The sequence below is a fragment of the Rhinopithecus roxellana genome, chromosome 17 (genome assembly GCF_007565055.1).
Source record: "Rhinopithecus roxellana isolate Shanxi Qingling chromosome 17, ASM756505v1, whole genome shotgun sequence".
Taxonomy (NCBI): domain Eukaryota; kingdom Metazoa; phylum Chordata; class Mammalia; order Primates; family Cercopithecidae; genus Rhinopithecus; species Rhinopithecus roxellana.
Window position 1 is genome coordinate 19,936,460 of NC_044565.1, and position 25,650 is coordinate 19,962,109.

The 25,650-nt window shown below is 54.0% G+C and overlaps 1 protein-coding gene across 2 annotated transcripts in view; it reads right to left on the bottom strand.

Moving 5' to 3' along the window:
• Positions 1-1,536: 1,536 nt before the first annotated feature.
• The window catches only part of ATOH8 (atonal bHLH transcription factor 8), a 34,358-nt gene continuing 10,244 nt past the window's right edge, over positions 1,537-25,650 (bottom strand). The window contains exons 2-4 of one of the 2 annotated variants that reach the window (XR_004054466.1): positions 25,309-25,500; positions 8,424-8,624; positions 1,537-2,718 (exon numbers count right to left, since the gene is read on the bottom strand). Coding sequence is in view for 1 of the 2 variants with exons in the window: in XM_010381990.2 (XP_010380292.2) it covers positions 2,713-2,718; positions 25,309-25,500 (198 nt within the window). In the remaining variant the exon portion in view is untranslated. The remainder of the gene's footprint in view (positions 2,719-8,423; positions 8,625-25,308; positions 25,501-25,650) is intronic. The other variant, XM_010381990.2, reaches the window with a different exon arrangement.

Sequence of the window (25,650 nt, forward strand, 5' to 3'; positions counted from 1 at the left end):
GTAATAATCTCCTTTGGCGATTCCAATTTCCTGCCAGTGCTGAGTGCTCCTCTGCCTAGAAAGCCCTTCTCCTACTCCCCTGCTCGGAAAGCTTCTACTCACCCTTTAAGACCCAAGTCCCATGGCTACTTTCCAGGAAAATCCTTCCTGAGAACCTCCCCAGGAGTTAGTTCTTCCTTTCCTGAAGCTCCCAACAACACCTTAGTCATCTGAATGTAATCATAATTATTTGCTTGTCTACCTGTCTGTCCCACCGTCCATACAGAACCCGGAGCTCCATGATGCCACGCACTACACTAGATCCATCTCTTCATTCCCCCTGCCTGTCTTAGTATCTGACAGGCAGCTGGTCATCAATGACGTTTCAGAATGCAAGGGAAGTATGTAATGAAATATGTATGCAGGAGGGGGATGGGAGGTGGAGGATGGGCTGTTTCTGGGTGGTAAGGCCATGAGTCTGCTCCCTTGGCAGCAGAATGGAGTACACTCCCTTTAGTAATAGAAAGCGTCCTCTATGTCAACAGTTAGATGCTGGTCGGTCCCCATGTCCTGCTTCCTTAGGAAGTACCGTCAGGGTTACTCAGAGGCTCCGAGGGAAAACAGAGCGGTGCTGTTATCTGTGCCAGGTCACAGGGTGACTGAACCTTCCTAACGGACCCTCCTGGCCCCATTCCATGCCCACTCTGTCCCGTCTGCATCCAGAGCACCTTTGCTCTGAGGGTGCTCAGGGCCACCTGGGTCCCCTGTTTCTGTGCCAGTCCAGGGATCCAGGACAGCACAGACACTACGGTCCTCGGTAAAGGGCCAGCCTGAGAAACACTAGGGGGGCTCCCTGCAGCCAGCCCCAGCCCAGCCCAGGAGTCAGGCAGCAGAGACGAGAAAGTGACACTGGTGAAACCAAGGGACAAACTGTGTCCTGCATGGCTGCAGCCTCTGGTCCCCTCCTATCCCCCTTTCCTTGGCCAGCCCTGTCCCTTCTGCCTTGACAGTGCTCTCCTATTTTTTATCTTATCACCCCTTCCCCCAGTCCCAGTGGGCCTTTATTGTCCCTACCTTAGGCCCACTGAGGTGAAGCGATGTGATAAGGCCACACAGAGACTTTGGGCTGGGACTGGTGATGGGGCTGGAAAAGTTTTGAGAGCACAGGATTTGAAGTGAAGCCATCCTGATTCAACAACTGGCTCTGTCACCAACTGGCCCTGTCTCCTTGGGGCCTCAGTTTCCTCACCTGTGAAATGGGGTTAATAATAGGGGCCCCCATCTCATAAATACATGGTGCAGAATGAGTGCAGTGTGGACAGAGAGGGCTCTTCATGTGTTCCTGACCAGGCCTCCTGGTCACTAGTCCAGGCTGAGACTACTATGAGAACCACCCTTTACCCCCTTCCACACACAGACACACACACTCTCACTCACACAGCACTTGCTCCTGAAGGGCTCTCAACCTGTCACTAGAGACCGACCCCCTCCCTCACACTCCCCAGCCGATGACCAGCCAAAGTCCTGGTCACCCACAGAGTCCACTCAACACAAGTGTTTTCTTGACATCTTGGGGCTTTTACTTCAATTTGAAGCAGATGGTTGAGCACAGACGTGAACAGCTTTGGCCATTTGAGCACAAGGAAGGGGCAGGCCTTGGCTTTGAACATGCCCCCCGGCTCCCGTCCTCCACATACTGGCCCAGTCCCCTGGTCCCTTCCTCCTCTGCCCCTGCACACCCTGTAACAGACCACCGTCCTCCAAGTGGGGCTCCATCTTGCCCAGTAGGACGGCTCCAGCCAACCCAGCCTCTACTCCTTCCTCAGGCCACGGGCAGGGTAAACAAGAGAAAAACTCTTTCTGTCCATGGCAGGGACCGCCCATGGTGCTGGCTGCCTGGGATGGGGGCCCATGGGGATGGGTCACGGTGAGGAGAGGCTGGCTGGGGGAGCAAAGACCCGTAGGTAGCGGGCCTGGTGCAAGTCCCTGGTGTAGAGGAGGCAGTAACATTGCTTCTCTCCCTGCTTACTCCCTTCTGGTGATGCTCAGGGCCCAAGGAGCCTGGACCCAGGGGACACTGAGAACTGGGGCTGGCGGCCTGGGCAGCCAATGAAGCGGAAAGAGTGGGCAGGGAACTCAGGCCCCACTCCTGGCCCCGCCCAGGCACCCCAGCCTCCCTCTCACAGCCCCTAAGACTTGTCTTGCACTCAGTCAGTGCAAGGCCTGGTGGAGAGAGAGCGCCAGGTCAGAGGGCCCGGTGCCCCAGGGCTCATCAAATGCCCATCCCTTCCATGAGCTCCTGGCAGAACCGCTGACTCATCTTCGGCTTGAGATGGGGCTCAGGCAACAGGAGGAGTAAAAGTCACAGAGCAACGGTGTGGCTTTTCGCTGTGGGGTTTCATCACCCCACTTCCTTCGGTGTCTCTGTCGAATCTTTGGCAATGAATTTCTGCAGCTGGACAGTGGGCCTTGGGCTCTGAGTGAGTAGGGGACTGAGCTCTTCCCTCCCCACCAGGCAGAGGGCAAAGTGCAAAGCAGCCTCAGAGTGGCTGGGTGAGGGCGGAGGGGAGAGGGAGGCAGACGTGCTCCGATCCGACCCTGACAGGCTGTAGGCCGGGCGTCTGGCGGCATCTTGGAGAAGACCACGAGGCTGGACTCAGCGAGCTCACCTTGTCCTCAGGCCTGACTGGAAGGAGGGCCCACAGTGGTGGCCTTGGTCTCGCCCGCAGCCAGTCACTCCTGAAAGACATGACCAGCCATTAGAAGCTGCCCCTACTCCACCTGGTTCCTGTTTCCGGACACCTGCAGAATGTCCCCTCACTGAGTCCTCCAGGCAGCGGCCTCCATCTTGAAGGGTTCGATAAGTGGAAGAGCCAGGATTAAAACCCAGGCCTGGTTGCCTCCAGAGCCCACACTGCCCCCTCCTCCTTAGTGCTGCATTTCAGAGGCCTTGCGTTTTGGTTGGTTTGGGGAAAGAAGAGGACCACAGTGGGGAGTGGGAGCCAGGGCCGCTGGAAGCTCAGGAACACCTGGGGCTGACACCACAATCCCCAGGGCCACCCCTTTGAGGGATCTCAGAGGCCCGTCCCCACCTGGGGTGGCAGGCTCCTCTGCAGGCTCAGCCCCACTGGAATGGCCGTCTGCAGCTTCCTTGCGCTGTCCTAGGAGTCACAAGGCCCATTCTAATTGTAGCACATTCACCTGCCAGCTGGGTGACCTCAAACAAGTCACTTGACTTCTCTAGGCCTCAGTGTCCTCATCTGTAAAATGGCATGGCTGGAGCAGATCAATGAAAGCTCCTTCTAAGCAGGAGAATGAAGTATGTGTTAGCTAGTACAGAAAACATGGTTCTGTCTATGTGGTGCAGTGGAGTCAGGGGACACAGAGGGAGGGGGACCCAGAGACCTACTGCATTCCTTCCAACAGAGAGCCTGGGACATGTCTGAGAATCAGGGTGCTAAGGAGCACAGTTTGAAAATTGCTGGGTTAGACCACCTGTAATTCCCTGCAGCCCTGATCTGTGCAATCCTCATTCTGGCAGCTGAACTTGGCGCTGAGCAGAGGTTGTAACTGGCTACCAGGAAGCAATGGGATGGGGGAAAGGTCATGGGGGCTGTGGGGTTTTAGCTCTCTGGGGAGGTCAGAGCTGGTGGGGAGGCTCTGTGAGACCTCCAGATCCAACCAGGATGAAAATAACAAAGTCCCTGAACCTGGTACAGCACATCCCTCTTAAAGCAACTCCAAACACCCTTTTGATTCGTGCTCCAACCCTCAACCAACAGCTATTAATAAGTAGTTATTTTTAAAGCAAAACATCTGTCAGGAACCTCCGACCTGCCAGGGAGCACTCTCATTCTCCCCTCTCATGAGTGAGCAATCCCAGGCTCCGGGAAGGAAGTGCTGGAAGTTGCCAGGGCCAGGATTTGAATCCAGATCGGCAGTGTTCATTCTACCACACAGAGGCTGCTCTCACTGAGACAGAGGCTTGGGGAGCCGGGATGGAGCCAAACCACGACATTGGAGGGCCTGCTAACCACAGGCCCTGGTGAGCCCCGCGGGCCGGGGCGGCCAGCCAAGATGCAAGGCTGGGGCAAGGCTGAAGTGGGGTCCAAGGAGGGTGAGGGAGCCAGGCCAGAGGGAGGGAGTGCTCTCCAGCTAATAGTGGCTCAGGAGGGAGAAAAGGAAAAGTGAGAGGCGGGAGCATCTTGATGTGGTAAATCCCAGGCCACATTCTCCAAGCCCACTGTGCATGGCTGGCCCCAGCAGGAATCTGCTTTGTGTTACCGAGTCTGAGGAGGAGGATTAAGAAGCGGAAAGGAAACCCGTGGGGATGGCACTGGGTCTGTGGTCCACGGGGTGATTTACAGCCCGCGTCATCCCGGCGCTGGCTGCCTGGGCGGGCCCTGCCATGGGCAGAAAAAGTTTTTCTCTTGTTCAGCCTGCCCGTGGCCTGAGGAAGAAGGGGAGGCTGGGTTAGCTGGAGCCGTCCTCCTGGCCATGCTGTAAAGGCGGTCGGGGCAGCCTGGGGCCAGCCCCAAGCCCTCTGTTGGCTCTTAGTCCCTGCTGAAGCCACAGCTACCATCCAAGATTAAAGGAGACAGGGGTTTCTCTGGCCAAGGCCTGATCTTCAGTTCTTGACCCCACCCTTTTCCTGGTGTCTACACTGGACCACCACCACCTCGGCCCAGGAATCTCAGCACATACATCATCCATCCAAGGAAGTCTTATGACAACTGGGATGTAATGGGAAGAACACTGGGAGGCCTCAGGTACCAGGACTTTCTCTGCAATTCAGCAGCTGTGTGACCTTGGGTAACTCACTCTCCCACTCTGTGCTTTCATTCCCTCACTTGTACAGTGAGGGGAGGGGAGGCAGATTGGCATTGCCCAAAAGGTGTTCTATGGAACACGAGCTAGGTGAGGCATTCCATGAATTTGGGAAATACCACATACCTTGACCCCAACTTGGAAAGTCGCTGCATGTATTACGATATCAAAGGCTCCGAAAAGTCCTGTAGCGAAGAAATTTGTGCGGCTTTAATGACCCAGTTTCCCAACTGACTTTTTTTTTGAAACAGGGTCTCACTCTGTCACTTAGGCTGAGTGACTTAGGCTGAGTGGCGAGATCACGGCTCAGCGCAGCCTTGACCTTCCAGGCTCAAGCGATCTTCCCACCTCAGCCTCCCAAGGAGCTGGGACTACAGACATGCACCACCATGCCTGGCTAATTTTTGATTTTATTTTTTATAGATTCAAGGCCTCGCTATGTTGCCCAGGCTGGTCTTGAACTCCCAGACACAAGCAATCCCCTCGCCTCAGCCTCCCAAAGTTACAGGCGTGAGCCAATGTAGCCAGCCTTCCTAACTGATTTGATCATGTAATTGCTACTGCACTGTGAGGAGCAGAAACTCACTTCAACTCTCCAGGAAAGGGAAGCTCATTTAAAGTTACAAAAGGGCGTTTCACAGAGACCAGGGGAAGGTCTTAGGAAAGGTAGCAAAGGGCTTGCAAAGGTCAGTAGGGGCAGTCTGTGGCCCTGCCCTCTAGATGCCTGCTAACAGTCACTTGCAGGTATCTGCCTTCCTCCCTGACTACCGACTGGCCTGGTCTCCCGGCATGCCAATCCCCGAGACCCAGTGGAGGGCGCCCATTGGTCTAGCCTAGGTCTGATTTATTCCCCTGGACCAATCAGCTGTGGCCAAGGGATAGGAGACAAAGATGCCAATGATACCTCTTCATAAGAGGCTGTGTGTGGAGTGGGTTGCATGTGGGGGTGCATAACTGCAAATATGGAGGATAGCAAGCATCCCCGCTGTGACCACCACACCACAGAACCCCTTTCATGGAACGCCTGGCAACATCCTGTGTCCCACGTGAGGGGCACAGTGTGAGAGGCTTTCATTCCCCCCAGCTCTGGCCCTTTGTGGGTTTTTGTGTTTCTGCTGCCAGCCAAGGCTCTGGGTCTGGCTTACTCCCTAGTTTACTGTCCTCAGAACCCCTACCACCACGGAAGATGTCCTTTATTTATATATTTATTGATTGATTTTTATTTGTTTTGAGATGGAGTTTCGCTCTTTTACTCAGGTTGGAGTGCAATGGCGCGATCTTGGCTCACTGCAACCTCTGCCACCCAGGTTCAAGCGATTCTCCTGCCTCAGCTTCCTGAGTAGCTGGGATTGCAGGTGTGCACCACCATGTTCGGCTAATTTTTTATATTTTTAGTAGAGACAGGGTTTCTCCACGGCCAGGCTGGTCTTGAACTTCCGACCTCAGGTGATCCGCCCTCCTTGGCCTCCCAGAGTGCTGGGATTATAGGTGTGAGCCACCACGCCCGGCCGAAGATGTCCTTTAAACAACAGGTTCTGCTACTAAAATTAACCTTGAGAATGACTAGATGAGATAGCCTCACAGGTAGTCTGACGTGCCAAGTCAGAGCAAGGTGATTTGGTCAGTGTGGCAAAGTGGGAGCATTTATCACAAGCAGAAGTCATCTTTTTATCTGTTCACTTGTTTATGGCCAGAATGCCAGCTCCATGTGGGCAGGGATGTGGCCTGTTTTGTTTGCTGTTGTAGCTCCAATGCCCAGAACAGTGTCTAACACACAGCAGTATCTCAATAAATACTGGGCCAGGTACAGTGGCTCACACCTGTAATCCCAGCACTTTGGGAGGCCAAAGCACGAGGATCTGTTGAGGTCACGAGTTCGAGACCAGCCTGGCCAACATGGCAAAACCCCATCTCTACTAAAAATGCAAAAGTTAGCTGGGTGCGGTGATGCACGCTTGTAATCCCAGCTACTTGAGAGGCTGAGGTGGGAGGATCTCTTGAACCAAGAAGGCAAAGGTTGCAGTGAGCTGAGATTATGCCACTGCCCTCCAACCTGGGTGTCAGAGGGAGACAACAACAACAAATAAATACTGGTTGACTCAATCATAGCTACTTCAAGTCACAGGCATTTTACTCACTGTTGCTTTGTATATTACAAAATATTTCTCCTATTTCAAATGCAATATGGAGCGTTTTTGTAAATGGGTCTATCTATACTTTCAGGGAAGTTGTGGTAATTGTTATGAACCCTGGAACAATTTAGCATCCTTTATGCTTTTGTTCATTTCCAGTTTAAAAAAAAAAACAAACTTCTAATTGTTTTCCTCTCCTGATCACTTCTGTGCACTGCAGGTAATTTTACCACTTTAGGGTATTTAAAAAAACGATTTTATCTGCCTTTAAGTTATTTTACCTTTTACATTTACTGTCAGTCTATGATACCCACTTTACCTACTTAACCATTTTCCACTATTTCAAATTATACATTTTTTGTATTTAAGCAATTTTGATACAGCCTTCTACATGCAGGAGGGAATAAACTTCCATTGGGGCTGAAATCCTGACTTTTTTTTAAACTGGTCTTTCCTAAACAGGGCAGTCAGATTTCAAATGTTATTTTAAAACTAAAAGGTGAAAAAAAGAGCAGATATGGCATGGGAAGAGAATTTTAAAAAACCACAGTATTAGTTTGCCTTTCACTGTTAAGTACACCAGTATGTGGGCTAGAAAGGGGGCTGCATGTTTGCCTCTGAATGCTGCTCTTGATTCTTACTGGGGTTCATCTTGGCCCCAAAGTCAGCTGGGGGGCCCTGAGCAGAATGCTTAACCGCTCCAAGTCTCAGTTTCCTCATCTTTTTTTTTTTTTTTTTTTTTTTTTTTGACAGCTTCTTGCTCTGTTGCCCAGGTTGGAATGCAGTGGTGCAAACAAGGCTCACTGCCACCTCAGCCTCCCAGGCTCAGGTGATTCTCCCCAATCAGCCTCCTGTATACCTGGGACCACAGGCTCATGCCACCACACCTGGCTAGTTTTTTTTATCTTTTGTAGAGACGGAGTCTCACTTTGTTGCCCAGGCTGGTCTTGAACTTAAGGGCTCAAGCGATCCTCCAGCCTCAGCCTCCCAAAGTGCTTGGATTACAGATGTGAGCCACCACGCCTGGTCAATTTCCTCATCTTTATTTATTTATTTATTTATTTATTTATTTATTTATTTATTTTTGAGTCAGAATCTCACTCTGTCACCCAGGCTAGAGTACAGTGGTGTGATCTTGGCTCACGGTAACCTTCGCCTCTTGGGTTCAAATGATTCTCGAGTCTCAGCCTCCCGAGTAGCTGGGATTACAAGCGTATATAATCATACCCAGTTAATTTTTGTATTTCGGTAGAGACGGGGTTTCACCATGTTGGCCAGGCTGGTCTTGAACTCCTGACCTCAAGTGATCCACCCACCTCAGCCTCCCAAAGTGCTCTGCCTCAAAAAAGAGAAAAAGAAAATACAGAAGAGTGAACAGAAAGAAAATTGTTTCAATCACCTTAATCTCTCCACTGACAGCAAACCACTGATAACATTTGGGTGACTACTGTCCCATATGCTATTCCCATACATATGCGTACTCACATACAGTATTTTATGAAAAGTGGAATTACGCTGTACAAGCTGCATCATAAGCTGCATTGGTGTTTTCTTTAACACTCAAGCCTGGACATCCTTGCATTTGACAGATCTGCTTTCACATCTTCTCCAAGGGCCACGCTTTGCAGAGGTTATTCTGGGCACAGGCGCAAGGCCTGGGCTTCTGGCCTCCAAGCTCCCATGGACCTGGAAGCAGGTATGGACCAGTCAGCCCCCAGCACCTCCTGCCTGCCTGGCCTGGGCACCATGGGTGACAGGCAGGAAATTTATGAGCAGTTGGAGTTGGCTGCTATTTGCGGGGGGCAGGAACAGGGCATGAATCGAGGATAGTGCTGTGTCCGGGCTGGGAGGGCCCTTCAAGGTCCCAAGTGTCTAAGAGTTTCAGTTATGGCCAGAGCCTTTTGTGAGCCAGGACAGTTGGCCTGGAGGCCAAAAATGGGGAGAAAAAGTCATTTATTCAGCAAAGATGTATTAGTTCCTAATAAGGGCCAGTCCTGTCCCATGCACTAGGGCAGCTTACAGTCTAACTCTAAGGGAAAGCTGAAGACCACCGTTGCTGGCTGCTGCTGCAGATTCCACCCAGTCCTTTCTGTATTTCTCAAGGCTGCTCACCAGAGAGGAGGGGACTGGCACAGCCTCAGCTATGCTGTGCAGACAGCTGCCCCACAGGCCCCAGGTCAGGAGCAAGGTAGGGCCAGCGGTCAAAGCCCTCCTTCACTGAGGCCAATGGATGCGTTCAAACCTCAGAGTCAGTCAAGGCCGTGTAGAAGAACTTTCCTATCAGTAAGAAACAATCATTGCATCAGGCAATGTTGAGGACGAGAGCAGGTAACCTGGGGAGCCCTTCCTGTGGTAAGATGCTAGAGGTGTTGTTGGGTCCCAGGTATCCTAGGCTAGCATTTATTGAACACCTACCATGTACTCCACAGTGTTGCAGGGCCTTACTTGGAGTTACTTCCACCCACTAGAATGTAGGTTCCACAAGTTCAGGGCTGGGGCTGGGTGTTGTCAGTTGAGTCCTTGCTGCCTCCCTAGTCCAGGACAATGAGGGCCTGCTCATGTCCACCCTCTTACCCCCACCAGCCCCACACCCAACGCAAGGTGGGGACGATGGGTTCCTCCTCTGAACTCCTGAAGCTCTTTATCCCAACTCCTCCTACATCCCCCTACACCACGAATGGTTGTTGGTGTGATTGCCACAGTTCCTTCCCCTACCCCACACACCTCCACCACCAGCACCCCATCCTCCCAGAGCCTGGGAACAGAAGCAAATGCATCAGTGCTCAGAGTCACCATTTACAGAGGGCAGCCCCTTACCAAGCACATGCTGCACTTGTTTGCATGTGCTGTCTTTCGCAATTCCTGGGAGGTGCCTACCGCTGTGCCCATGTTGCAGATGAGGAAAGGGAGGCCTGAGTGGTGACCTCCTTTGCCCTAGGCCACACTGCTAGGATGCAGCAGAGCAAGGTAGACCCTTAACCCCTACAGACCTCAGTTTCCTCACAGGCAAACAGGAACAGCAGGTCCCCAAGCCATCCGCCCAACTGTCACCTACTTGGTTCTAAGAAAATCTTGGCCTTCGACTCCTGGAGCCTAAGGGAAGGTGGCTGGCAGTGGGAGGCCCAGCACCCCCAGGGCCAGGGCCGGAGCTCATAGGAGCCCACTGGGCCTACAGGGGCAGCCATACCATGCCGACGCCTTCTCAGGCTGCAGACCACTCTCTCTGGCTGCCGAGCTGTCTCCCTCTCTGTGCTCTGCCTATATGTCTCTGCCAACTCTTCCTTGGCCTCTTCTTTGTTTTTCTCTCCACGTCCACCAGTCTATCTGTCTTTCTTGGCCCCCACCCCAGCTCACCCCCAGCATGGGGCACTGTGAGGGTCGAGCTGGCCCAGGCGAAGCTGCAGGCAGCTGCTGCGGCTTCCCACCTGCTTCCGTCCTGCGACACTGTCCGGTCATTTTACTTGGCTTCACTGCTCTTCCAGATGCCAGCAGCTCAAAAGGCCCATGGCCGCACTGCACAGCCAGAAGAGGCACCCAGGCTGGAGGGGGCACCCAGGCTGGAGGAGGCACTCAAGCAGGAGGGGGCAGCCCACTCAGGCTGGAGGAGGCACCCAAGGTGGAGGAAAGCAGACCAATAGGCAGACTGGTGGTCCAGTCATGCGAGAAAGGCTCTGCTCTTCACCTGCCCTGTGGGCCTGGCTCACAATCCTTACACAGACAGCCCCACATGACATGTAAGTTCACATGCCCCAACCACGGTGGAGGGTCCCCATCAGGCCTGCCTCCTTCTAGACTGGGAACTACTCCCATCACCCTGCTGCTTCTCGAAGCGCCTCCCCTCCCCAGTCCTTACTGCAAAGTCACAGCAGGGATTGATGGGCACCAACCAGACAAGCCAAATCACACCAAAGTGCTGGCCAGCAAACCTTTGCAGAGATCACAGTGCTTCTCCAGGAGACTCCCAGAAGGGAGCACGGCTGTGGATACTTCAGGATCACTGGGGTACCCGTGGTTTGGAGAGGCCATGAGCCATTTGGGAAGCCCAAATTCCATACAGATGCAGTTTTAAGATGAGGAACACCTCCTTCAGCCTCTTCCATTGTCCCTAAGCCCCTCCCGTAGCTAGATGCTGGTGCCACCGAGGGATCCAGGTGGGGGGTGGGGACATCTCTGATTAGAGGTCTTTACTCACTGCCACACACACACACATGTGCACACTCACTGGCAAACAATCCAGCACAGTGGTTCAATGTGCCAGCTATGGCACCAGACGACCTCTGTTTGAATCCTGACTTCCCCATTCTACCAGCTGTATGGCCTTGAGCAAGATGCTTAACCTCTCTGTGCCTCAGTTTCATTACCTATAAAATGGTAATAATAGTATCTACTGCATGAGCTTGTCAGGAAGATAAAGAATACAATGGCTGCAAAGGCAAGCACTGGGTGCTTAGTATCTACATGTCGGAGCACAGAGACTCCATGGGGTGGGGTAGGAAGGGTCCTCAGTCGCCCCATTTACCCATCAGTAACTCAAGGCAGGAACCTTGTCTCCACTTCAGATCACCAGGGCCTCCCTCTGTGTGGGCACAGAGGAGCTTCCCCTCGATATTTGTGGAAAACAACTGAAAACACCGCCTTGCCTCACGCTTCCATTGCTCCATTCACCCAGCAAATGTTTACCAAGCGTTTAGACCACGCCAGGCTCCACTGGAGGCTCTGGGGACCCCACAGTGAACAAAACAGACGAGAAGCCCAGCCCTCCTAGCTCCACCATCCTAGGAGAACAGGCTCCTGCACAGAAGCCGACTTCCCTGGAGAAAGGAAGCCACATGTTTTCTTTGCCAAAACAGCTTGGATGGGCCCTTTCCCAATAACTGATGCACTTCCCTGCATTCTCAGCCCGATGTTACTAGATGTACTTTAGCTTCCTCTTGACAACTCAAGGTCAAGTCCATGAACATCAGTGCACACACAATTCCAAGGTCCCTGAGGCTTGCGGGGTCTCTGCCCTGACACTAAGGGGGCCCCCAGCCTCTCGGTCCTTCTGAGCCTCTAGCCTTGTTCTTTATCATGTGTCTGTTTCTTCTTACTCGATGAGGCCGCTGGCTGATTCTGGGTGCTATCTCTGTACCTGCTACAGGACCTGACCCCCCGACCCCTGCCCTCATAGGCTGTTTTTGTTCTGACGTTCAGATCTGAGGGACCTGAGAGTCAAGCTCATAAGAACTGTATGCAGACTAAGTGTAGTGGGCTCCAAAGACCGTCCCGAGGTGCCCTCCTCTGAATTTTTATGCATAGCCTTTCTGTAGTTTAGCTCTGAGTTCCGAAGGGTGGGGCCTCTGTTTTATTCTCCAAAATGCCCCCAGCACTAGAACAGTACCTGACACAGAGTAAACACTCCTGGCGACTTATTTTTAAGTAGATGTGCAGAGCAGGGCCCTTCATGTTTCACAATCTTTTAATACTCATGTACCTAAAAAGACTGAACAAGTGAAGAACCCCTGTGTGTGCGTGTGGAGGGGGTGGGTGGGCTGTGGTGGCAGGGACTCGTGTGTACGTGGTGGTGGCAGGAACAGGGCTGGCAGGAAAGCGAGGCAGGAGGCACAGCTGCTGAGAGGGGGACTGACAGTTCCCAGCAATGCCCAGTCGCAGCTCTCAGATTCCAGGTGGGCTCCGCACGGCTCATTCCCAGAGCTGCCCACCACATGCCCAGCTGCCTGGCTCTGCCCTGCCCTGCCTGCCACTGAGGGGCCATCTTTAATGGCTCCTGGGCCCTGTGCAGGGAGAACAGTTCTGAAATCCTTGAAGACAACCAGCCGCCTTCCAGGGGGTACCCCCTTCCCATGTGCATGGGAAATCGGCCCACCGTGTGGGAGGCCCTCCACTGGACCCCAACAGACGGGGCCTATGGACACGCCAGCACACCTGTGTGTGTGCATGCATTCACATTCTCTAAGTCACTGGGTGAGGAGAGGACACTTAGGTCCCTCTGCCCACCTTCTTGACGGGCCAGCAGTGGCCTCCAGTGACCCTCTCTGAGTGCTGTGCCTCCAGTTGACAAAATGCTTTCACAGCCCTCATTTCCCCAAACACTCCTCACCTGGTTTTATCCATATTTTATGAGGAAAGTGAAGCCTGTTGAAGGTAAGTGCCTGAGGTTACAGATCTCCTGAGTGGTTGGGCTGAGACTCAGACCCGTGCCTCCAAGCCTCAGGCCCCACGCTGCCAGGCAACCCATGAAGCTCACACCCTCACCATTGAGAAAGCAGAGGACAGAGGCCAGCGGTGGCCTAGATTCAGCCTGTCAGGCCCCACCCAGCCCTGCCCAGCTACTTGAGCCTGGGCGACTTCGCCTCATCTCACTCCCATGTTTAATAATGTGGACCCCAGGAGCTTGTTCTAGGATTCAAGAAAATCATGGGTGTGAGAGGGCTTTGCAAACTGGAAAGTGCTGTGCACAGGAACGAGGTCACTGGGGGCCTAGTCAGGTCATTTCCGTACTGTGAACCTCAGCACTGTCACCTGAAAATGGGGTTGGTGACACCCACTTTGTGGGACTGTGGTGAGGACTGAGCAAGCTCAAAGAAGTGGGGCTCTGACACTGTGGTTAAGATAACGACAATGGTTAGCTCCCCGGGAAGAAAACCACCTTGTCACAAATCAGGGTCAACCCTCCAGGCATGAGCCACGTGGCTGTTTTCTCTGCTGCCCTCCCAGCTGACAGACCTTGATGTTTTTCTCGGGTTCGAGGGGAGCATCTTCCTTTGGAAGAAGGGAGGGGCTGTCTGGGCAAGGCTGACTGCCCTGGTGAGGAGAAACACTCTTCCTAGCATGGCACCCTGCCCTGACTGTAGATGCAGCTTGAGGATGAAAAGCTTGGTGCTGTGGCAACCACTCTGCAGCCATGAGGCAAAGATCAAAAGAAGCCTGGACTCTTGGATCCCAGGGAGCAGCTGACTTCTGAACTATGAAAAATGACAGCCCCTGTTAATTTAAGCTGCTGCTTGAGGGGTTTTAGTTATTTGAAACACAATGCTTTCCTTACAGATTCAAGGGAACAAGGGAGTGAGCCCAGCTGGAGCACAGGAGAGCCCAGGGGCATCTCCCTAGCTGTGTCCTAAAGCCCTTAGTTAATCCTTCCCTAGAAGGGAATGTCCCTTGCCATCAGCATAGGGACTTTCAGCCCTCGCAGTGTGGACTGTAGTGGAAAGAATGGTGTGTCATTATTTGGGGGCCCTAGTATGTGCCAGAAGATGGGACACAAAGAGAAACGGGCTCACAGTCTAGCCAGAGACACAGGCACTAATCCAACACTGTGTAACATAGGGTCATGGGATGTAATATCACATCACATCCTATGTCACATAGCATACCACCTAAAAATATAATATAATGCAATGTAATGACATGAAATCTAACATACCACATAATAGAGTTTTATATTGTATAACATTTTAAGTCATTACTTTAAAAGTGTATCACATGATGCTCTCCTGAATTAGACCAAAAGCATCCCTGTGCTATGATGCCCTGAGGAAGAAGCTGGGGTCGGGGTAAGGGAGGGCTTTCAGGAGGAGCTGAGCCTTCCAGAATGAGCAGGAGTTAGCCAGACAGACAGCGGAGAAGGGCATTCCAGGCAGAAGGGATGGCATGAGCACAGAGGCCAAAAATAGCCCCTTTGGGCGAGGAGTTCTGTGCTGCTGGGGTGTAAATTGGGACACAGGGAGTGACCAGCCAGGGTCAGGTCATTTGGGAGGCCCATCAGGTGTCCTGTTGAATCTGGCCTTGTCCCTTGGCCAGTAGGGAGGCCCCTAGGTCTTAGGGGAGCTAAGCAGGGGATGGAGTGAGGCAGTCTGACCAGCTTTCAGCAGAGCAGCCAAGAGGGGTTCTGGGGGAGCTAACAGCCAGGGCAGCTAAGACAGGCCCCGGTGGCTGTGAATTCTGGGCAGAGGTGGCAAGGTGTTAAAGGAGAGAATGGCTCCCGACTTTGCCCTCTAGAAACACTTATCCCGGGAGCACAAGGAAAATTTGTTGTTTCCCATGGAAACTGCTTTCTGGTCTGCTGGGGCAGGTAGAAAGGGCACAGCCTGTTTAAGGATGGGGTGTGGGGAGCCAGGGCCTGCTGACACCCTCTGTTTGAGACCTCACACTGTGCCAGGTGCAGAGCTCAAGGCTGAGCAGTGGGCAGGGCAGCCCTATCCTCCTCTTCCTCTTGTCCTCTGGAAGCCTCAGAGTTCAAAAGCAATTTCTGGTCACTAGGCTGACTCCATGCCGTGCCAGGAGTTGGGGACAGTGGTTCCTCTTCCTTCCTCAGGTCCTCCTTGCCTTTGGCCCCATGAAGACCAACTTCTTGGGCAGGACACACGGGAGGGAGAGCAGATTTTTCAAAACAGTGTTATGTTCTTTATGCCATTGATCCGTGAACAGACCCAGGAGCTGGCGGGGTAGCTTCATGATAACTAATCAGGGTCCTGAGGTTAAAACACTTGAGCACCCGGCCGCACAGCCCCCAAGGGCAGAGTAGGGACCAGCTCCAGCATCCAAACCAGATACCTGCCCCCAGAGGTCACTCAAGGAGAGAGGATCCCATGGGCCTGAGCTGAGCCCAGGTGAGATGAATGGCCCTAAAACTGCGATAAACATCAATATTTTGTCCTGCCAGAGCTGCCATCTCTCTTACTGGAAGTGGGAGGAAAGCCGAGAGGAGGGCAAGAGGAATGAGGTGCAGGCGCCTGTGTAAAGGTGAAACGCAAAACACCCTCCAAAGCTCCAAATGTGAGGCTTTTGCAAAGCTGGCCACCCACAGCCGTGTCGATGATGGGCTTTTTCCACTGCTGGGGTGAGGGGCTGCTGGGGCTTCTGGATCTGGGAGGCAGCCCATGGAAAATGGGTGCAAAGAACTGAGAAAGGAAAGGGAAACTCCCAGTACCCTGCCCCTGACCTGTGTCCCCCCATCACATCACCACTGTCTGACACATGGCAGACCCAGGCCCGACTCAGCTCCTCCCTCAGGGTCCAGGGGCTGTGAGGAAAGCAGCTCAGCCTTGCCCTTTTCTCCTTTCCTCCCCGGGGCTGGCTTTTCAGCTGTCGGCCCTGCCCCAGGACCCCACAGCCCCTGACAGGCCACCCAGTGTCTACTCCCAGGAGGTGCCCAGGTTCCGGGCAGACATCTCCCAGAAGTCATTGTCAGCAGCAGTCAGTTCTTTAAAAAGGCTTCATGGCATGCTGCAATCAGCGGCGGGGCCGAGGCACCGGGGTATTTATGAATGTGACTGTCCTCCCAGAACATCTCCGTGAAGCTCTCAGATGAGCTGATGGGGGTCTCTGCATGGTGTCCGGTCTCCCAGACCCTCCCTCTGAGGAGACGTTGTTCTCATCTGTATGCCCAGGGTTTATTCAGGGTGACAGCAGAACGACTCTGCCACGGCGCTGCCTGTTTTGAACCTCACCACTGACGTGCCCTCCCAAGCACCTTCTTGCTCCCATGTCCCCTCTAGCTGTTTTCTTAGGAAAACAGTCACTTCCAACCATCCCCAATGACAACAGCCTTGAGACAAGAAAAGTTCGGCAATGTCAGGAGCACTAATGAGGTGGCCTTCGGGCTCACAGAGGAGGTAAAAAAGTCACAACTGATGTGAGAAGAGGAAGAAACATTAAAAGAAAATGGGAAAAAAATAAAAACCAGAGATAAAAAGTCAAGAGAAAACCGCGGCGCCTGAGAAACAAGAATTCCAGCCGCCAACTTTTACGGCATCCAGTCCTGTTATTCATAAGCGAGCTTCCTCTCTCACAAAGAACCTTTTGCACGGTTTTCCCTGCTGCCTCCAAACCAGCTGCTCGCGCTGTTGTATCCTGAGTGATGATGAGGCTCTGAAAGGGTTTTTTGGGAACAGATGGCCAGGGGAGAGCTGGGGAATGTGCCAGCAGAGGGCCGGGCGGGCTGCCAAGGCCTGCGGTGACTGAGTGCTTGGGCTTCCAGCTCGCGTGCTTTCCCTGCCCTCTGCCCTCCGTGGCGCCAGCAGGCCTTCCCAGCGAGTGCTCGGAACATCTGGAGTCTGGGGCTGCCAGGAGGGGGGGCCGCGGCGGCGGGGCGGGGGACCCTCTGTTCCAGCGGAGCTCCCATGGACTCACCAGCAGGCCCGCCTCGCAGAACAGCTAATCAAAACCACAGCACCCGAATGCGAACCAGGCGCGCTCCCAGCTGCAGCCAGAGGCCGCCAGGCGACTTAACCTGGTGTCAGGCCTCACCGGCAGCACACAGCTGGGGGTGCCCGCAGCTGATGACACCTCCCTGCCCAACCCACCCCTCACCACCACCAGGGCCACCACCAGCAGGCTCTTGGCTCCCCACAGCTAAATGAAGCCTCCACACACTGCAGCCGGGCTACTTACATAAGAGCTGTTGCTCCGGGCAAGGCTCGGCACCAGGCACTTGCTGGGGGCCTCCTGGGCACAGGCCACTGTGCTGGGCAGTGTGTGAGCTTCAGGCAGTGGGCTGGCCTCAAGAACTGAAGAGCTCAGAACTCAGAATCAAAGAGATAAAACAGGCTGGAAACTGAGCTCCATCACTTCCTGGTCATGTGGCCCCAGGCAAGTTACGCCCTTCTCCTGGCCTCAGTCTTCCATCTGTGCAATGAGGGAAGTGGTCCCAACTTTGGGGTTAGTATAACACGGGGTAGAGATAATGTGAGTGGAGTGCCCATAAGGGGACACGATGGCACTCACCACATGGTTGATGTGCTTGGTGGTGGTGATCTGCTGCACTGCTGATTAGCATTATTGTACGACCACATGTTATGCACGTTTCTTGGTATGACTCCCTGCACTTTGAAATCCGAGGATTTCTGGATGGGCTGCAGGCTGCACCCCATGCTAAGGGTGCAGAACCAGGGGTTTGGGCTGAAGTGCTAGAGAGGAAGGAATCTGTCACTCAGAAAGGTTGGTCCTTCCCCATCTGCCTTTTGGCTGGTCATTCACCCACCCTGGCACTGCCCTTTTCTGAGCTGTTCCTTCCTGGGGTTCCAATTAAGTTGTTACCTTGTAGCTATAAATTCATGAGATTTCCTCTCTGGCACTCAGCGAGAACACACCAGCCCTTTCTCTTATGGGGTCTTGTTTAATCCTTTCAGCAAGGCAGCAAGGCAGATTTGTGTGCTCTCACTTTACAGATGAGAAGACTGGGGATCGGGGAGGTCAAGTAACATGCCCAAGTCCACAGAGCGAGAAGTGACAGTGCCAGGACTCAAACCCAGGTCTCTGGCCCCAAAGATCTGCACTTGCCTACTTCACAGTTTTGCTGAGGGCCGCCATAGTGTGCGTTCCTGTTAGAACTACAGAGCACCAGAAAATGGTAGCACTACAGAGCACCAGAAAGAACTACAGCGTTCTCTGGGGTTAGCCCCCACCCTACACAGACACTCCTTCTTCAGCGTCCCAAGGGCCACTGAGCCTCCACAGGGGCTTCCAGAGAGGAACCTGGCTCAGAGGTGCTCCGGGGTTCTCTGCATTCCTTAAGGTTGTCAGTTAGCGCATCAGAGGGGACTTCCCATGTCTCAGAGACTTTCTGAGCAGGAACAGCTGGTTTTTCTTCCTAAGTCGGAAACCCCAGGTTTTCATCCATTCCCAGTGTGTTGGGAGAAGGGTGGGGCCTGGGAGAGCATGTTGAGGGTGGGGAGTAATTTGGAGAAAGAGAGACGAGGAGGAAAGGGGCAGAAAGTGTGAAAAGAGGGAGGAAGCAGCACCCCAGCTTTTCCCCCGCCTCGCCTCGAGACCACCCGGGGAACATCAGAGGCACGGTCCATGTTCAGGGAAAGCCAGCTCAGCTCACCTGGGAGGCTCCCCAGCCAATGACCCCTCCAACCCAGGCCCTGCCAGACTTGTGGCCTAACAATGTCAAATGGGAGAAGAGAAACAGCAGCTGAGAGAACACTCCGTGTTAGAACAAACAGCTGGCGACAAACATCTATGTAATTGGAATGCCAGAAAAAAATAAATTGCATCCATTTTTATGGCTAGTTGGGAATTTGATGGTGGTTTCCCACCCACCCCCCTTTTCCCCAGCATAGATGGCCTCCTTGGGCTTTGAAAGCAGATGGTATTTAACTTAATAACTGGGCTGAGGGGGTTGGAGATGCGAGCCACCAACCTCCCCCCAACCCTACTCCCATGTGAGAAGCATGACAGGGAAGCGGTAGGAGCTGGGGGCACACACCACTCTTAGTGGTTAGGTGATCTCAGGCAAGTTCCTTGGGCTCGGGGAGCCCCGGACTCATGATCTGTGCGTCAGAGTAACACCAGCCCCCCACTTCAAAGGCTGGTGAGAGGAGCCCAGGAGGTGATATCCGGGAAGTGCCAAGCACATGCCTGGCACACGATCCACACTCTCCGAACATCAGATGTTGCCAGTATTCTCAGGGCAAACTGCCCTGGGGCCCCAGTAGTCTCTAGGAGTGACTTTCAAATCTCTGTGAAATGCCCTGAGAAGTAACATGGGGGTCAGTCATTAAAGCAGAAAGAGGATGGAGGTGGGCTTGGCAAGGGCCTTATAAATCACTTATGACAGCTCCTCACTTTTCAGAGACAAGGCCTTAGCAGGGCTGACAATGTACATGGGAAGTAGGAACAAAGCTGGGACAGTGTCCCTTGGTGGGCACCCTCAGGGCCATAGGTAGGACTGAATCCAGGCAGGGTGCGGCTCTGGAGACTCCGCCTCCCACAGTCCACAGAAGAGGCTGGCGCCCAGGGATCCTGTCCGAGGCCTGGGCTCAGCTGTCCAGACAGAAGGGGGCCTCTCCTACACACCCTCAGCTCACACCAAACCCCCCTCACCTGACAAAATCCAATATCCCTGTCATCTTGTCCCTGGCACCGAAGCTACAGGGGTCTGCACCCAAGACGTTCTTCCAAAGAGGAGCTAGGCCATACTAGGACCTGCCCCCTGTCCCCAGAAAGCAGCAAGGAAAAGAGGGAGGACACAGATCTCATGAAGCTGCACTGGCTTAATTGCCACTTCTGGCTTCAGATCACCCACAGGGCCAGGAGCAAACCTCTCAGCCCTGCAGACCCAGCCTTCCCGGCACTGGCACACACGGCTGCAGGCACACCGCCCGGGGGCGTCTCACTTGCTGGCTAGGCCTCTGGTACAGCCCTCAATTCAGCACATTCTGGTTCATCTTGTCTCCCACGCAAAACCAGGGCCTTTGAGCAACTTGAGGGCAGGAACTTACTGGCCGTTTATTGCCAGGGCTCAAAATATGCTATCAGTTTGAGTAGCTGTTGTTGTGGTTATTATTATACTACTTGATGGCTTAAAATTATTAGAAGACGATGCCCTGATTTGTGCAAAATCAGTGCTTTCCTACTCCATAGGTCTAGGGTGGCCCATCCAGCCCAGGTGTGAAAAAACAGTTCTGCCTCCTCCTTGTCTTCCTCTTTCCCCTCCTCCTCCTCAGAAGTTCCCAGGAGTTGCTGCTTTAAAAACAGGAGCTGTGGAAACGTGGCCCAGAGCCAGGTGCTTAACGTGCATTATCTCCGGCTGCAGCTAGAGTCAGAACTGAACTCCCCAGAGTCCTTGCACGCCTCCCGCCCGTCTCTCTGCTGGGCGGCCTCTGACATGGGCCTCTGCACTACTGGGGCTTCCAAATGGAGCTCCAAATCCTCAAAGTCATGATCTGTGAGGCCCAGAAGGGGAGGATTCACTGGCCAAGGAATGCAGGTTCCGCACCCACTGCTGAGAAAGGCTGAGATGGGCGGAAGGATGCACCTGGGCTTGGAGGGGAAGCCGAGTGCACTTTAAATCTCATTCTTAATGCTTACCTGGACCCACAGCACAGCTCCTTGGGGTGCGAGGGACCTCAGAGGACACTGAGCTCAACCTCCCAAGTGGGCATCTTGAAGGAGGGCCGCCCAGCCTCTTTTGGACACATGAGCTCTGAGGAAGCAGTCCCTGCGTGGGACAGTTCAAATGGCCACCAGTCACACCAGCGATGACCACCACCATCGCAGCTGCTACAGCAGGTATCTGCTGCGGCCTCACAGCCTTTGGTCCCAAAATTTTTTGCTCCCAGCCTCCTGCAGCCCTGCCTGACAGGCCCATCAGCAGTCCTGTACCCTAAGGCTTTAAACCCCAGTTAACATGCAAGAGTTGCCAGGAGGGTGACTGTGAAGCTAGGGGCCACCATGCACCTTGTCAGGAATTCCTTTACCAGGCAGACTTCCACAACCATAGACACATGGAGCGGCAAGCATGGCTCACTGGGGTAGGAAGGGCTGGGAAGCAAGTAGGCCTGAGGTGGTCATCTCATTTTCCAGAGAGGAACAGCAAGGGACTCCAGCAGCCCTGAATGGCTGTGAGAGGGACAGTGGCCTGAAGTCAGGTGGAGGGGCCCCACAGAGAAACTACACACTTGTGATATCATTCAGGCTCAAACTGGGCCCACGCTTCTGTCCCAGGGCCATCTTTAAGGTGATGCCAAGAGGCAAGCCCCAGGGTGGTGGCCCAGGGACTGTGTGCTAATCCAGACCCTGTGTGGTGCGGACTCCAACCCATGAACCCACCTCCTGGCCCAGACAGGGCAAAGCAGGTCTGGATGCAATGCTCTAGTTCTCACCCCTCTCCCACCCTCCTGTGCCCCTGAAGGACTCCGGGCAATCTCCCCAGCCCTCCTGGGTCCCCTCCACAGTCCACAGCTTCCTGATGGCCCCTGATGGCTAGAGATTTGTGTTAGAAGCAGAAATTCTTTGGTTTGCTTTTCCTTTTTCTCACTCTAACCACTCCTGGTTTCCAAATCCTCTAGACCAAGAAGTGTTCAGTCGCTGCACAATGGTGGGGACTATGTGGTAAATTATTTTGTATCTGCACGGTGTCTGGTACATAGAGGGCACTCAATAGCTGTTCATGGAAGGAAGGAAGGAAGGATGGAAGGGAGGAAGGAAGGAAGGAAGGAAGAAAGGAAGGAAGGAAGGAAGGAAGGGAGGGAGGGAGGGAGGGAGGAAGTGAGGAAAGGGCAGGGGAGGGGAGGGAAGGGGAAGGGAGGGAAGGGGAGGGCAGAATACCAAGGAACACTTTGAGATTCCCATCTCTTGCTCGGGGAACCCCTACAGTAGTCACATGCCTTGTTGGGGGCAGGGGGTGGATACCTGCTGAAGAGGGTGAAGGGTAGGGAAGAGGGGTTCTTCCTCACTGCACATGCTGTAAGTTCCTGGGCTTCCCTTGGCCCCTGCCTGGCTCCCAGGCTGTGGTGTGGCAGGACTGAGCGCCGTGAGCACTGCGTACTCTCAGTCACCTCTTCCCAAAAACTCATAACCAGGTGCAATCTACTGGTAGACCTTTGCAAGTCTTTTCATAGAAATAGTCCCAGACGTGAGGAAAGAATGTTGGTTCGATCGTCCTGGGGGTTTGTTCCCCAAACAGAATCTCTGTAAATGGAGGTGGGGCCTCAGAGGCCCAGGCTGGGGGGTCACAAAAGGAAGAAAATAAAACTGGTGAGGTTCCAATTGCAATTCAAAAGCCAGGACATATCTAAAGATGTGCTCCTCATTCAGGCCATCTCAAGCCCCCCCAAAAAAGGGAAGGACAAGCAGCCCCAGGAGCCAGGGAAGTACCCTCCCCTGGGGCTCCAGGCCACTCAGTCTCAGGGCCCACGAGTCCACTCCTGGGGCAGGACATCTGCCGAGGGGACCAGCTAAAGCCAGCTATGCTGGGCTTCAGCGTGGGGCCACACATTCCTACCAAGAGAGTGGATAAAGAGGGGACAGTGTGAGCCAGACTGAGAGAGAAAGACAGGTAGACAGACAGGGAGGGTGACAGCTAGCAATTATGGCAGCAAAAGCATAGGTGCCCAGAGGTGGGACACGGGGTCTGCCTGAAAGGGCCGCCTGGGAGCTTGAGGGTTCCAGCGACTCCAGGGGTCCCGAGCTGGGAAGGAATCTGGCTGCTTGAGATACCCATACTTGCAAAGGCTGCCAGGTCAAATCCTGGTTGTCCAGATAAAACTATGGAAGGGGCTGGTCTGGGAAGGGCTGGAATTATGAACACCGGCCCCCATGGGGAGACGCCGGGCCAGCCAGGGCTTCCTGAGGGGTTTCATATGAGAAATGTGTCACCACACATACGATGTGAGTCTGTGAGACCATGAAGGTCATTAGGGCAAAGACATACAGACCCCACCTCCCAGAGTCCCAGCTGGGTGACCTCCTCATCCAGCTGGGAAAGACAGAGGGCAGGAGGCAGGAAGTGCCCTCAGGCCCTGGCTGGGTGTTGGGGAGGGAGGGTGGAGAGGAAACAGATGGTTCCTACCGTGGAACTTCCATCTCGACCCCCAAAATCCCCCTCCAGGGCAATTTCACCACATAAGTAAGCCCCATAGGATGAGCCTCAAGTTCAGAGCTCAAGCATTTTAGGGGCTCATTACCCTGAGGATGGCGACCATGCAGACACTGCGCTCTCCTGCAGTGACTCCTTTCATCTTCACAGTGGCCCATAAGTGAGTATTTCCACAGTCCCCACTTATCAACAAGAAAACTGAGGCGGAGGAGGCTAAGCAATGGGTGCACGATGACACAGCTGGTGGGTGGTGAGCCGGGGCTTGAACTCAGGGCTGTGTGATGCTCTTAACCACAATCCGTAGCCTCAGGTAAAGTCCCAGACTCTCCACAATGGGGAGGTTGGCCTAGGCCCACATGGTGTCTAAGATATGTTAGATTTGAGGTGATTTCAGGGGAAGCCAAGAGCTTGGCTCTGTTGGGCCTCTCCACCCAACTTGTCCCTCTTTCCTCACCAGCCAGGCATCCAGCCTCCTACCAGCCCAAGACCCTGCTTCAATCAAAGGGAAGGTGGGACCTCCATGCTGCGCTTCTGCCTTCCCTGGGTGAAGAGGAAGGCGTGGGGGTAGGGCAGTGAGGGGCTGAGATGGAGACGGGGCGCCTGCCCACTCTGCCCATCTACACCTCCAGACCGCCTGAATGCCAGGGGAAGTTCACCGAGAGTTTACAAACCTCCTTTGTCACTGAGCGCCGCGGGAGCCATCAATCACGCCCTAATTTACCAGTGTCACTTACCAGAGGAAAGCTGCCCAGAGCCACCAGTGGCGCTTCCTCTCTTGCCCACTTGATGAGGATTTTGTCTAATTGGTCCACGTTAAAGCACTCCCAGGAATACAATGTGCAGTTACCGTGGCGGCAGCAGCGGGGAGCCCTGAGGAGGTGCCCTCCCTGGCATGAGCCTGGAGTCCGTGGGGGACCTCTGGGAAACCTGGAGAACCCACAGAAGGGCCTGCTGGAAAGGGGTCTGGAGAGGAATATCAGGGATGGGGGAGGGGCAGGCCAGGAAGGAAGAAGGCAGCGCAAAGGATGGATGGAGAATGACAGGGTCTGCCCCCTGCCCTAGGCGGGGACAGGCATCTTGCCTCACAGACATAGACTGGGTCTCACTCTCTGTGGCTCTCCCCGGAAGCCACGTGGGAACAAAGATCCAGAGGGCTGCACTAAGCCTTGCTCAGCACTGACCCCTGACTGGGAATGCCCAGAGCTTTGGCCATCTGGGGCCCTGTAGCTGTGCCCAACACCTTTCCTCCTGCACGCATTTCCCCAGCCACATCAGGCTTCATTCAAGCTGTTCCCTCCGCCTCGGATGCTGTTCCCTTCTTCATCTGCCTGGTGACCTGGTTGTCCTGCTGGTCCCCGCTGAAACATCACTAACACTAAGATGCCCTTTCAAACTCCCATGGGCAGGAGGGTGAAATCTGTCTCTCTTCTACCTGGGCTTCCACTGCCCCTAGCACAGGGCTCCTGCCCTCATCTACTTACAAGAGGGTCTCCCTGACCCTCTTGTGAGCTGCATGGGGACCAGGATCATATGTTTGTCATCTTTATACCCCTGCCCAGTGTGCTCGGAACGTGGCTGGAGCTTCATCAGTCTCTCCAGAATGAATGAATGAATGACCATCACCCCCCTTAATGCATAGCCTCAGATAACCCACAGGCCAAGTCACCCTCCCAAAACCTGCCAAAGGGCTCTCCTGGGCTGTCACCCTGCTCAGGGGAATCTTGTCCTGGTATGACATTTATCGGGGGCCACCCAAGGAATTCAGCACCAGAGCACCTAAGGCCAGGAAGGGGCTTTGCAGATGAATAGTCCTCTCCCCTGGGTAACTGTTCAAGGCCACCCAGCAGCCAGTTACCAGGAGGAGAGACACACCTATAATCCCAGGCATTTGAGGAGCCCTGAAGCTGAGGCAACTCCCAGCAAACCTCTAAGAGCTGATCTCTCTGGCCCCTTCAGAATTCTGGGCATATGCAGGGCACCCCCAAGTTCCTGTCCCTGCCTCCCCTATGCTCCCTAGAAGCTACCGCCCACCAGGCTGGTGCATACCTTGCGCTTCTTGGCACGTCCCTCGGCCTGCAGGGTGCGGGTGCAGCGCTGCACACACTCGGAGAAGCTGAGGTTGCTGTGGTCGGCACTGTAGTCAAGGTCAGCCAGCCGCGCCAGGGACAGGATGTAGTTACAGGCGATCCTCAGGATGGCCAGTTTGGACAGCTTCTGCCCATACGAGTAGCACGGCACCTGAGGGGAGAAAGTGTCAGGAGGGGCTGCAGGGGCGTGGTGCCCAGCCTGCCAGGCATGGGAGGCAGCCTGTCTACGGTATATCTGGGCCCTTCACCTTGGTCTTGTGATCTGCTCTATGCACCTGCTGTTTACACACACACATACACA